Raw genomic sequence first — 14,341 nt, forward strand, 5'->3', positions numbered from 1 at the left:
ACGATTTCAGTAATTGCTTTTTTTCCTTAGTTTGATATGGTGGGGTCTTTCTTCAATAATTTTCTGTCTTATTAGGTTTTTATTTTGAAAAGTATAATTTCAAAATTATTTTTTCATGTGTGCTTTGTTGGCTGCTCTAATGTTTAATAAATTACCTAGATAAAATATTATAGTATAACATACTGTATTTCTTGTCCAGCATTTTTAGTACATTTGAAATCTATATGATCTTATTAACCAATGTCACCTGAATAAATTTAATTTTTTTTTGAAAATGTGAAGTCTGTAATAATATATATTCTCAGTTAATGTTTTTTTATCATAAATTTCATGGCTTTTTGTCTCTCAAGTAATTTGTTCATTTTATCTAAGTTGTCAGATGTCTTGGGATAAAATTGTTCTGTAATGTCCCCTTATTATTTCAGTGTCTGTGGTGTCTATACGAACGTGCCTACTTCCTTCTGATGTTGATGGTTGATATTATCTCACTTTTTTTTCCTCATCAGTCTTGCCAGGATGTTGGTTTTCCTGATTTTCTCTAGCGCTTCCATTTTTACATTTTATTGTTTTCTACTCCTTTAGTATTTGCTTCCTTTCATCTACTTTGTGTTTGATTTTCTCTTGTTTTTCCGTGGTCCTAAATGGAAGCTCAGGTAATTGGTTTTAGATGATACTTCCTTTTAAATGTTAGCATTTAATGCTATAAGTTTCTCTATAAGCATTGCTTTGGCTGTGTCCTACAAATTTTGATATTTTGTGTCTTCATTTTCATTCAGTCAAAATAATTTTTAACATCCCTTGTGATGTTTTTTTCTTTAACCTGTGTGTAATGTAGACAAGTATTGTTTAATTTCCGAATATTTGGGGATTTTCCAGATATCTATGATCAAATTCTAGTTTTAATTTTATTCTTGTTAAAGAATGTTCTTTGTAAGATTTCAGTCTTTTTTAATTTAATGAGGACTTTTTATGGACCAGAATATGCTTTATTTTGGTGAGTGTTTGGCATATACTTGAAAAAATGTCCATTTTGCTATCATTGGGTGAAGTATTGATGGGCAGAGTAAATACCTATCAGGTCAAGCTGCCTTATAGTATTGTTCAAGCCTTTTATACACTCACGTGTTTTCTGCTTGCTTCTTCAGTCCGTTACTGATGAAGTGTTGGAGTCTCTTACTGTGTTCGTGGGTTTGCCTATTTCTCCTCCTACTTCTAGCAGCTTTGTTTAATATATATTGAAGTTCTGATATTAGGTACATACTCATTTAGGATTATGTCCTCTCGATGATTTGACCCTTTATTGATGAAATGTCTCCTTCTTCCTGGTAATATTCCTCAGTCTAAAATCTTCTTTGATATCAATATGGCCACTACAACTTCCTTTTGGTTGACATTTACATCACCTAAGTTTTCATCCCCTTTTCATCTCATAGCCTCTCATTGCCATGGCATTTGATGTGGGTTTCCTGTAGACAGCACATGTGGTTAAGTGTTACTCTGTTATTCTGTCTGACCAATTGAGGTTATTAGGTGTATATATTTAATGTAATTATCCATATGGTAGTGTCTAAAGCTGCCTTTTCTGTTTGTTTCATCTGTACTTTTCTTTTTTCTTGCCTTTTTTGCATTGAGTATTTTTATGATTCCATTTTATCTTCAATACTAGCTTGGTGAAGAACATACACCTATTAGTTCTTTAGGAGTTACTCGATTCTTTAAAATATACATCCTTATGTTATTTTATCTAATCTTTATTATTTCCATTCTTCTGATTACTTTGCTTTTCATTTATTTTTATTTTTTGGTTTCCTAGGGTAGAAGCTGAGGTCATTGACTTGAGAGTGTTTTTCTTGTGTAATATAGACATATTAGTGTGATAAATCTCCTTTTAGGGCTGTATTCCACAAACTTTAATATGTTGGGTTTTCATATCAATTCAGGTTAAAATACTTTCTAATTTCTCATTTGATTTCTTCTTTGATCCATGGATTATTTACAAGTGAGTTATTTAGTTCTCAAGTATTTGGAGATTTTCCAGATAACTCTTTGTTATTTCTAAATCATTTGATCTCTAATTCATTTTTATTACAGCCAGAAAATATGCTTTGAATCTTCTCAAATTTAATTGAGAGTTGTTTAATAGCCCAGGATATGGTCTATCTTGCTTAGTGTTCTGGGTGCACTTTGGTAAGAATGGGTATTCTACTGTTAATTGGTAGAGTGTTTGGGGGGGGATTGTTTTTGTTTTGTTTTTGGTTGTGGGGTGTTTTTTGTTTGTTTGTTTGTTGCTACCAGATAGTTGGTAGTGTTGTACAGGTATTCAAATTTACGACTATAACTTGTGTATTCTCACAAGGATAAATATGTATTTTGAAGGTGTGTAGTGGATGTTTAGAGTCATGTGCTTTTGATGAATTGAACCTTTTGTCATAATTAAATGACCCTGTTTGTCCCTAGTAATATTCATTGCTCTGACATATACTTTATCTGGTATTAATTTAGCTATTCCTGATTTCTTTTTATTAGTGTGAGTATGACATATCTTTTTTATATCTTTCTATTGGTTGATTTTTTTTTGAGAGAGAGAGGAAAAAAACATCAATTTGCTATTTTACTTATTTATGCATTCATTGGTTGATTCTTGTATGTACCTGACTGGGGGTCAAATGCTTAATCTTGGTGTATCAGGACGACACTCAGACCACCTGAGCACCCAACCAGGACCTATTACTTTACTTTTATAGTTAAAGGAAACTTTTTGTAGAGAGCATAAAATTGAATGTTGCTTTTTATTGAATCAGACAATCTTTGCCTTTTATTTGGATGCTTATATTATTTACACTAATATAATTATTAAACTAGGTTTAAATTTACCATTGTACTATTTTTTTTATTTCTTTGAGAATTATCTCTTCTGATCTTATTCCTTTCCATTCTTTCTTCCTTCTTTTGGATTAATTTAATATTTTAAAGCATTCATTATATCTCCTTTTTTAGCTTATTACCTATAAATCCTTGTATTTTAGTCATTTCTTTCGGGTTCATAGTACACATCTTTAACATGCACATCCTATCCTAACTTGAAGTTATACTGTACCACTTTTACTATATATTACAAGAACCTTACAACAGTTCTGGTTTCATCCCCTCCTAGTGAATACCCCAGTGGAATGAGAATTTCTCAGTATTGATTTTCCAGTCTCGGAGAGGACTCCACATGGCTCTGCTTGGGCCACACAACTCACCCTGAACAGACAACGGTAGACTGTGACATAAATATTTTGGTGAGCCTGGATTCCTGTGGCAGCCCTCCTAGACCTTTATGGAATTGAGAGAGAGCCCGCCAGTAGAATTTAGCAAGAGGAATGCAAAAGTGTCCAGGTTAGACAAAAACTAGAGCTATCACAGCCCATTATAGGCAAGCAAATCACTGAAACAATTTATAGATTGGCAGGTGGAGAATTCACACATAGTTGCTATGTATTCCCCATATATCTTGCCAACAGTACTGAAATTGGCCACACAAAGCAAGAGCAAATGAAGCATTTCTCTGTGTGACATTTTCCTTCCCCCTTGGACCCCACCCCCCACCCCCTAGGGCACTCAGCCAGCAGTGACACGTCTGCTATTTGGATCCTGTCAAGCTGAAAAGAAATCAAGTGCTTCACTACCCTCTTATGTTTGACTTTTATCAGCATTCTGGAAAATTTTTGACTAGTAACATGGACACTTCAGCATGTATAATGCAGAGTTTCTCAACTTTGGGACCACTAACATTTGAACCAGATTTTTCTATGTCGTGGAGGACTGCCCTGCATATTACAGGATGTTTAGCAGCATCCCTGGACTTGACCCACTAGATGTCAGTAAGATACTCACGTCCCCAGTTTTGACAACCAGATATTTCTCCAGCTGGTAGCAAATGTCCCCTGAGGAAGCACAATTGCTCGCAGTTGAGAACCACTGGTTTAAGGGAATGTTTACAAACATCAGAATCTGTAGCTTCTTGACCTCTAATTAGCATCAGCTGACAGGGAGAAAGCAGAGGGAGCAGTAGGTGCCACCAACTCCTGTTCCCTCTCCTGGCAAGTCTACCTCTCATCAAGGGACCGTGTCTGTTCTTCTCCACCGTAAATACAGCTCCAAGTTCTTGACAAAAAGTGATGCTCAACAACCACAACCACTGCAAATGTTAACACAATGAGTGAGTGGATAGATGGACAGATGGATGGATTTATGTATGTATGTATGGAGGGATATAAAGAAAAATATGGATGATTATCCACAGTGTTACTCTGCAGAAATGAGTAATATAGGTGGTATGTACATAAAAAAGGGAATGTTTTACTTTTTACTTAAAAATTTCTGCATTTAAATTTTATTATTTTTACTCTCACAACATAGAAATTGTTTAATGATTTATTTGTAAAGCACCTGGAAATCAAAGCAGGCATTTTCTCCTTGATACCTATTTCTTTAATTTGCTGAATTTTTTCAAGTACGAATGTGGACATTAGCCCTAGTTGCCCTTTTGAAGTATCACCAGGTCTGAAGCTCTGATTTTTTTCTTTTTACTCATGAGCAAACAGTCATATAATATAAATATTTGTGAATGGAGTTTATGTTAGACAAAAATGTGCTTAGCACAAAAGTAACCTGGCATAGTACATTCAGTTCTGTGTAGTGGCCCTGAGGTGCCACATCGTGACCCTGTAGACGTGTGCAGTGTGGGCCCTTGGGGATAGTATGCTGAAAAGGCAGGTGGCAGTGAAGCTCCATAGGCATGATTTTGGTCACTCCCGTTCCACTTTGCGTAACCTAGGTTTTCTGTGCGGGAGAGGAGAGGAGTGGGCTAGATGCTTTGAGGCCCACTGAGGGGAGAACTGTGTCTGGGCCAGGAATCTGGACCTTTCTACTTAAGGCAGACAGAGAGCAAAGGAATAGGCCAGGGAGTAAGGGAGGAAAAAGATAATTTGTGGGGACAGCTGTTGCTTCTCTTCTGTGCCACCAGCAGGCAGCTGGGTCAGATCCTCCCTCTTCAGTGAGACAGACACTCCTCCTGCAGTGCAGAACCCAGTAGCACACAAGCAGGCCAGCGCCTGCCTGTGTGACACCCCCACTCCTGTAGAATTCTCATCCCTCCTCCTCACCTCTGCCCCAGAGGGACAGGCCCAGGCACCTGCATCTCCTGAGGTCAGGGTTCCAGGAGAGCCTGTTTTGCAATGTGAGGTCATTTATTTACATGAAGCCAGCGGTGCATGAAGATACAGAGCAATCCATCTGCCTTAGCGACCAAACAGATTCCCTGCACCTCATCCCCCAGCAGAAGCAGTCAAGGCTGGGAGGTTGGGCGAGGTGACCTTCCAGAGCTGATTCTGTGCTTCCAAAAATAGAAGCATCCTTGGAGAATTGAGAAGGGGAGGGGAGGCTGTGGATGTTGAGGGCAAAGACTGAACTCCCCAGAGCTTTGTCAGTATGAAATTGTTTTAATTAGACACGTGCACCCAGCTCGGTAACCTCAGGTATCACAGAAATTGAAGATAAATGAACAGGATTCTTTATTTTCCTTTCTGGTTACACTCTCCCTGGGCTAAAAATGAGAAAGACAAGCATGTCAGCATGTCTTCTGACTTATTTGAATGGCTGTGTACTGCCCGAGGAGATGTCTTCCCCCACAGAGGGAAATGGGGGCTCCTTAGAGACACACCAAGAGATGGCAAGCCCTGCAGCGAAGTGAGAGTCCCCGAGACCGGCCATAGGGGCCTGTGGGGTCTGGGTCCCAGGTCTCAGCCATCGCTCCCTGCATGGAGACTGCTCAGGGCTATCTATAGCCCATGTGTCCGGGGCTGTGCTGTGTGGGGTTACTGGGGCTTCTGAAAGGTCCTTGTTCAAGGCCACATAGGGACTAGATGTGTGCAGTGCTCTGGTGGGTGGAGGAGTGTGTGTGTGTGTGTGTGTGTGTGTGTTGGGGTGTGGGCATGTTTGCAGGGGTATACAGGGGTATAGTGGCAAACTTGGGGTGTACTGTGTAGCAGAGTGTGTGGGCAAGGGTGCATATGGACGGTGGCTATTTGGAGGATTTCGTGGGCCTATGTGAGGCCTCTGGGGAAAACTGGGAGGCCATGTAGGAAACAGGAGTGGGACAGTCCCCAGGAGCTGGGTGGGGACCTGTGTGAGAGGCTGCATGAGGCTGCATGGGGCTGTGCACAGAGCACGCATGTGTGCAGGGCTGGGTTTGGGGTTGCACAGTGCTGTAGTGCCTCTCGGGGTAGCTGTGCCCTGTGGGCTCTGTGTGGGTGGTGATGGCAGTATGAATGGACCCACATGGGGGACTCCATGCAGAATAGTTAATGCTGTGGGGGCTACTGCTCTGGGGGCTACTTGTTGGACCACAGGAACTTGGGTGAGGCTGTGCAGGGCTGCATGTGGCTGGGTAGAAGGTGGCAGAGGCTCTGGGTGGCCTCCACAGCTTTGTGATTTGAAGGTGGGCTGGGCTTCCTTGCGGCGAAGGGTTCCCGAAGTGCAGGTGAGAGGCCCCAGGGATTTGCGAGCCCCACAAAGAGACCAGTGGCAGCCGGTCCTTTCGCACACCAGGCTGAAGACGCTTCCTCATGCTTCAGTTTGTGCTTTCTCAACAGGACAATGTGGATCTTGGAGAGCTGATGTTTTCCCTCTGCTACCTGCCAACGGCTGGCAGGCTGACCATCACTGTCATCAAAGCAAGGAATCTAAAGGCGATGGACATAACAGGAGCATCAGGTGGGACATTCTAGTTCAGACTTTCTCACACAGTTCTGTTGTATCTTATGAAGTTTCTAGTACAGTAATAAACACATGGACTCTGGAACCAAACTACCTGGGTTTAATCCCTGCTTAGACCTAATAGCTGTGTGACCTTGGGCAAATCACTTACCCTGTCTGGGCTTCAGATTCCCCATCTGTACAATGAGGGTAATAGTAGTAACTGGCTCTGTTGGGTTGTTATAAGATTAAATGAGTTAATACATTAACAAACCATAAGAATATGCCTGGTACACACTAAGTGCTATTTGTCATTAGCTATCGTCATTGTTATTATTCTAAGTCTTCTTCACCATAATTGTGAACTCGGTCTGCAGTTAACATAGGATGATACAGCTTATCCTATTGAGTCTTTCCTCAGATACAACAATTGTCGTCTCAGGCTTACTAAAGATTGAGGAATTCTATGTCCTTATGAAAGGCTCATTAGTGAACTATGCAGTTTGGTTTTTCCAGTAAATCAAACATGTACCTTAAATTCTAAACCCTAAAAAAAGTCCCAGTATGCAGTTCCTAATATGCAGCTTCACAAGCAGCCTCTGTAGGGGCTCCTGAAATGTGGCCGTAACGTACCCAGTCCACAGGCTGCTCACCGCTGACGTCAGAGGATGTCAGACACATCACTTTCTGCTGCCAGTACTGCAGTGGTTTTCCAAGCAGAAAGAAGAGGTGGCCCCTTCTGGCCAAATCCCTCCATGACGGTGTACGGGAGTCAGGGCAATGCACTGCTATGCAGGTGAAGAGAGAAGAACTCCCCACTGAGCAGTAGGGTAGTGAGGGGGAACGAGGGAAGTCCCACCTGAGGCAGAAACCAGCCTTATCACCTGTCGCCCCATCCCAGCGTCGCACCCACGCAAGCCCGTGTCCTTGCTCTTCCTGACGTGCTGAACGGCTTGCCTCTTTGCAGCCTGACTGCAGGGAGCTCTGGGGGCTTACGGCCCCTGCACCTAGGAAATCCACCCCTGAAATTCTCCCTCTCCTGCAGACCTGATGTCTAGGAGACGACTGTCCCGAGCGGCTCAGAGTCAGGGCCTGCAGCCCGAGTCTCCACGCTTCGAAAGTGCCTCTGCATTTCCTTTCCTGTCACACTGCCAGGCAGGCCTGAATTCTAGCTGGAACGGTTTCTAATTTGGTAACAGGTGTTTTTTCACACTATTTTTAAATTCCACACATTCTGAGGAGACAGTGTCCTGTGCTTTTTCGTGAATGAAAGACTCAGTTATCCTAACTCTAGTCACTGCCCGGGCATCATATTAATTAAACTCCAACTCCAGTTGGCAGGCAGGTAAAGGAGTTCCGCATGCAGTCCATGAACCTCCACAGCGAGGAAACTGCCGGCCTGAGTCCGAGTGCATCCTCACATACCCCTGCTTCTCGTGGTCTCTGCAGATCCCTACGTGAAGGTCTCCCTGATGTGCGATGGCAGACGGCTGAAGAAGAGGAAAACATCCACCAAGAGGAACACCCTGAATCCTGTTTACAACGAAGCCATAGTCTTTGATGTCCCTCCCGACAACATTGACCAAATCCACTTGTCCATAGCAGTCATGGACTACGACCGGTGAGATACCTGGAGGTCTTTCTCAGTGCAAGTCCTTTGTGTCCCCAGCAAGGAAGGGGGAGGCGGTGCGGTCACAGATACTTAGCTGGTGTCCCTGTAGCAGGCAGTGACTCCAGTGAGCAGCCCGTGGAAAGCTGACTGTCAAGGAGTCCAAACCGTGCTGTAGAGCCGGGTTATGAAAGTGCCTGTAGCTCTCGCATTCTTTCCTCCCCCTTTTCAGTCCTTTCCCCTTCTCCATCCTTCCCTACCCCCACCTCTTCCCGTCTCCACCCCTGCACACCCCCTAGAACCTCAGCCAGAGAACTGTGGCCCCACAGGTCTGGATCTCCTCTTGGGTGATCCTGCCTGGCCTTCGTGGGAAGGTGCCACTCAAAACAGCAAAGCGGTTACTTTAGCCAGACCGCCCACATTTCTAAGTCCATAACTACATTATTTTTTCCCTTCTCCCAGTGTGTTTAATAAAGATCATTTCCATCCACTTAAGTCTGAAAGCAAACACAGAAGTGTTCTCTTGAAAATGCTAGAATCAGTATGGGTGACAGGGTACATTAAAATGTATAAGATGCTCGACTTTCTAATTAATACAGCACAGAAGAGATATTTATAGCCTACATTGTAGCCAAGTGTGTATTTAAAGAACAGATTTGAAAAACAGTCACTTTAATATGCAGAGGAAGTACCAACAGGGAATTATATATGTTAAACCAGTCATTAGACTGAAATGAAAAGTCTCTTTTTAATTGGAAACCTCCCACGTGGTCTGGGCACAGTTTTGAAAGAAATCATTCTGACTTCTAATACAATCTTCCAAATATTATTTGTAGCTAAAAATTTTCCCACGTGCCCCCGAAATGTCAGTAAAGCAGCTGCAGTGCCCTGAACACTCTTTCCAGCGGATCCTGGGTGGAGCCTAGCCATCTGCCACCCTAGGGGCGCAGGGGGGCTGAGCTGCCCGGGGGTGTGCCGGGCCTTGCCGGTCAGTAGACCTCCGCCCACCTCTGCTGGACAGCACACAACACCAGTAGTGTCAGGCCACAGTGGGGGTCGCTGCCCACCAACCATGGAAAGCTAAGCCAGCATTTTTTCATGACGTTGCCAAGTTTCCCGCATTGACAAACCTGATTATGTGAGCTCTGCTCGGTGTAATTCTCAGTGAACTCGTGAATCTGGCCTGGAAAACTCCACGGCAGAATCCGCAGAGCTTCTGCATGCAACGGATTTCAGTGAGCATAGACTCAGATGCCCTTCACCCCACCGCCCCAGCTCGTCTCCCCCTTGCTCCCTCCACAAATAGGAAGAAAAAAGGAGAGAAAAAGTCTGTGTGTTTGGCTCCCTAAGAGTTAAAGGATGGGCCATGTTATTCTAGTTATGCAAAGCATTTCTCACCAAAATCTGCTGAGGGGAAAAAATGGGCTAAGGCAGGGACCTACCCAGGGAATGTTTCAGAAACATTAGCCCTAAAGTTAAAGGAGCTCAGAATCTTTTTACAGTAAGGAAATTAAATCAGGTCCAAGAAGCAAAGCTGGGTTTGGGAGGAAGAAGGATAGAGCATAAGAAAACATGTTCGAGAAAGAGAGGGGAAGCAGGAAGACCCTGGAGCCTCCTTGACTAGGCCCACTTTGTGAGTTCAAGGCTATGGCTGGCAGACACAGAACTGCCCCCTCTCAGTATTTGGTTGCCTCTTGCAGGAATTTGAGCAGCTGTTGTTGCAAGAAACTCCTTTCAGGTGTCCCCCTTTCATTCCATGGACTTGGAGGCCAGGAGGTCCACCTAGCTCCAAAACCAGACAGAGGTGGCGTCCTTAGCATACGTCAGGGAGCTTTTCAAGCATGGGGTTCTGGGGAACAAGCTAAGGCACGCCACATTCTTCTTGTTTCAAAAGCCTAGGTGCGTGAGGGCCAGACTCCGCTCTTCTTCTCTGTGCCCGTGAGCACAGTATTGGATCCCAATTCCTATTCTGTTAAACCCAGCATCTGGTTTTAAATTAGGGAATAAAAAGAACCACCCTTCCCCTAATTCCTTTATTGGTTTCATTGAGTAGTTGCTGTTCTTACATGCCACAACTTTAAGAAAAAACTATTGTGGGCCATTTTCACAGTATAGGTCACAATGAGATCATCGGCGTGTGTCAAGTAGGCAACAAAGCCGAGAGGCTGGGCAGAGACCACTGGAGTGAAATGTTGTCGTATCCTCGGAAGCCCATCGCACACTGGCATTCCCTGGTGGAGGTAAGACCCCCGCCCACATGCTCCGCTGTGTGGAAGCAGGAATGCTTGGCCATTGAAATCGAGGAACCACCAAAACCTCCAGTGTACTTTCCTGGGCTGTTAGGAATGACATTCAATCGGAGGCTGAGGCTGTGATCTCCGCCCACCTGGTGGGTTTTGAGCACAGATCAGAGGCCATCCCTCACTTTGATCGTCTTTAATAAAAGGTCAGGATTCCCTGACTCTGCGTTACAGCTTTGGGTTGACATTTGAAAGGCATCTGCGGGTTCTGGGTGACTGTGACATTTTCAGACCATCATATAGTGACTTATGATTGACATCAGAAAGAACTTGAGACTGGGAAAGAGGAGACCTGGATGCTAGGACTGGCTTTATCGTGAACTTGTGATTCTGGACAAGTTGGTTAGTATCAGATTCAACTACACGTGATAAAAATCTTAAGAAACAACAGACCACAAAACAAGTGAAATGAAAATTTATTTCTGTCTTCCATAATAAAGGTCCAGAGGAAGGTAGTCTGGATTGTTATAGTGATTCTGTGACCAACAGAGACCTAGACTTCTACTTCACTGACCTAGTGTGGCTTCTTTTTTTTTTTTTTTTTTTTTTGTGAGGTCTCCTCATTGTACATGATGGCTGCCAAGCTCTAGCCATCACATATCATCTTTGCCATAGCAAGGTGGCCAAAAGCACACACATTCCTTTTCCAAGGATTTTCCTTCATGTCTCATCAAGGAAACCTTGGCACTTACAGTTAACTTTGTCACAGAACTTAGTCACATAGACATGTAGGAAATGTATTTTTTTGTTAGGTGAAAATGTGCCCAATTAAAAACTAGGGTTTTGTTTGCAGAGAAGAGGCAGCGACTGCCTCTTGTACCCTCATTCATTCTCTCACTCCTCATGATTTACTTCTCTTTTACTCTCCTCCCATTCCTCTTTGCTCATTGACTCACTCTATATTTATGTACTAATTCACCCTCTCAAAAATAAATTGCACTCACTTGGTAACATTTAGAGTCAAATGCCATCCCTTCCTTCCACGGAAGAGCTCATACACCATAAGAGAGACAGAGTATGGTATGTAAACTACTCGTCGAAGTGCACACTCATAATCATTACCACCCACATCCAGTGCTGCAGAAGGACAAAGCCGGAAAGTGTTGGTCATGCTTAGGTGAGATTGTCCACGAAGCAGTTCTTCCTCCTGCCCCTGGTAGGCGAAGAGAACTGAGCCCCTGGGAATGGGAGCACCAGGGAACATGGGTTTCAGGCAGAAAATTTTCTCTTACCATCCCAGCTCAAACAGCTCTGCCCCCCATCAAAGCCAGCCTGAGAGGACCCCCCCCCCCCCCCCCCCCCCCCCCCGCCCCGTGCCAGAGCCTCACTCAGTGTGGGTGCTGCTGCCGGGCACAGTCAGGTCAGTCTGTGGAAGTCTACATGTAGGCAGTGTAGAGAGGCAGAGGGGCCCCCTATCTGGCCTGGGGACAGAGGAACAGTCTTCCTTTGTTGGAGATGGTGCCCCCCGAGGCGGGACAAGAACAGGACAGGATTTATGAATTGATTCTAAGCTTCAGGGTATTCAGGAGGAGCCTAAGGCCCCCGATTTGCAGGTCCAGGAGGACACCTCTGCCCCTAGGCCATGGAAACCAAGACTCTTTCTTTCTTGGACTCAAAATTAAGCCCCACAGGAGCCCTGCAGGTTCTATGAAGCACCTGAGACGTAACTGGAGAACTAATGCTGACCAAATGGCACCTCAGCTCTTCAGCTCCTGGTGCGGGTCTCCAAGGAGTCCACCTGTGGGCTCAGTAAACTGCCTGTGCCTGTTACTAGCTGTGGCCATTAGGGCAGTTGTGGTAGACTTTTTGCAGCCTTATGAAGTCACTGCTGACTTTAATTCTTTTTTTGTAATTTGGAGTGTCAAAGAGTGGCAAAGCTCTCTGCTTCTCAAGACACAGGACATGGAAAAGGATAAGGAAAAGGGGTATGGCGTGGGCTGAGACATGAGCCCTGTTTCAGTGTGCAAGCATTTCTTTCTCAGTGATCTTGCCAGGGAGTGACACAAGGAGGCACGTGCACCGGGGGCCCTGGGCAGCTGTGCCTGCATGGGACACAAAGGGACATGTAGACAGCGGACCTTAGAAGCTTCCTTCGCTGCCAAGGAAAAGACGCTGTGTGACTTTGGTTACTGGGAGATACTCCTTAACCCTAAGCACTTAGCTTTTTGCAAATCTGTGTTTGATGGTTATGTAAGTGAGAAATTAATGCTTTTAGGGTTAACCCACTGAGCCTTGGGAGTCGATTGTTCCAGCAGCTAAAATAACTTCGGCTAACACGGTGATTACTTCTCAACTGTTACAGCGGAACCTAGGAAATGAAACGCCTGTGCCCTCCCATGAAGGGCGGGCTGAGGGAGGCTGTCCCTGCCCTGTGGCCTTCTGTTCTTTGAAGCACATACCCAGGGCTCCAGATCCATCCTGAGGGAGGAAGTGATAATTTCAAAAATAAGTGTGCAACTAGCAGAATTGGGGCATTGGTACCAGAGGAGATGAAAGGCAGTATCAGACCGGTCACTGCACTTTGCTAACAGCCGTGAGGGTGGAGGAGGCTGGAGGCAGGGCGGTGGGATACGCACTCACTGTGGAGTTGGACAGACCCAGCAGATTCGAGTCCCTCCCTGCTGCCACTCGCAAGTTTTCCCCTCCTGAGTGTGAGTTTTCTCCTCTGTCAAGGGGCCACCACAGTGCCTATCACACAGGGTGGTAGTGAGGTTTCAACCATCTAATGTATGTGAAGCACAGTGGCCGACACATAATAAATGCTCAGGAAAGCCCTCAGTTATAGTCATTATTGTGTGTGTCCCACGCTCTGAGTGAGTACTGTGTGTCCTCATGTGACTGTCACATAAAGAAACATCATCCATAATGTCTGTCATGGAGGATCACAGGAAGGGAAGAAATCCCCTGCCCTATGCACCCCCACAAGCTGTTACCTCAGATTACGGGGAGGGGTCATTTGCAACTTTGCTGGACATAGATGCACATATATAGTTTCTGTTCCTTCTCCTTTCTTCTTCATCCATAAGGATAAGTTGCTGTTATACCCTTTTCCTTTAAATATCTGCTTTAAAACAAAAACAGTAATTAAGTCCCAGTTCTCGTGTGTGTGTGTGTGTGTGTGTGTACATAAGCATGTGTGTTTGAATGAGAGAGAGAGAAAGGGAAAAGAGAGAATATGGGATAGTTGGGATTAGGATGTAGTGTAAAGGGAGGCTGCCCTGGCAGAAGCTCTTACTGCCAGGGGCTGAGGGACTAAGTTAGGACTCAACCCTGATCCCTGCAGAGATCTGGCAACCTGCTCAGGGCTGCGTCCAAATTACCCTGACCTTGCCAGGGCAGGTGGCAGATGGAGTCTTCAAAGCCAAGGAGTTCAAAAACCCATTTCTTTGTCAGGGATTCTGGATGGCTTCACTGCACACTCAAAGGTCAGCCAGTCCCACTTCCTGTTCTGTGCATGGTGTCAGAGGCCTGGGAAGCTGTGCAGATACCCCAAGAGCAGGCTGCCTGAGAACCAGGGACAGGAGCACCTCTTCTGCAGGGCCTCAGGAGATGACAGAACTCTCAGAACTCCCACCACGGCCCCCTGCACCGAATTATCCGAGAGAAGATGGTGCTTGCCTGGCCCCACCCTGGCATCCTGCCCACCCTCCTGGGTGTGGAGCTGACCTACATCATGATCCCCGGGGAGAAT

At 44.9% G+C, this 14,341-nt stretch overlaps 1 protein-coding gene across 3 annotated transcripts in view; it reads left to right on the forward strand.

The window, feature by feature from the left end:
• The window catches only part of SYT9 (synaptotagmin 9), a 182,358-nt gene that overhangs the window by 127,320 nt on the left and 40,697 nt on the right, over window positions 1–14,341 (forward strand). For 2 of the 3 annotated variants that reach the window (XM_028517552.2, XM_036028948.1), the window contains exons 4-6: window positions 6,639–6,759; window positions 8,191–8,362; window positions 10,461–10,590. In XM_028517552.2, coding sequence (XP_028373353.1) covers window positions 6,639–6,759; window positions 8,191–8,362; window positions 10,461–10,590 — 423 coding nt within the window. The remainder of the gene's footprint in view (window positions 1–6,638; window positions 6,760–8,190; window positions 8,363–10,460; window positions 10,591–14,341) is intronic. The other variant, XR_004903904.1, reaches the window with a different exon arrangement.

Source organism: Phyllostomus discolor, chromosome 6, assembly GCF_004126475.2.
Source record: "Phyllostomus discolor isolate MPI-MPIP mPhyDis1 chromosome 6, mPhyDis1.pri.v3, whole genome shotgun sequence".
NCBI lineage: Eukaryota > Metazoa > Chordata > Mammalia > Chiroptera > Phyllostomidae > Phyllostomus > Phyllostomus discolor.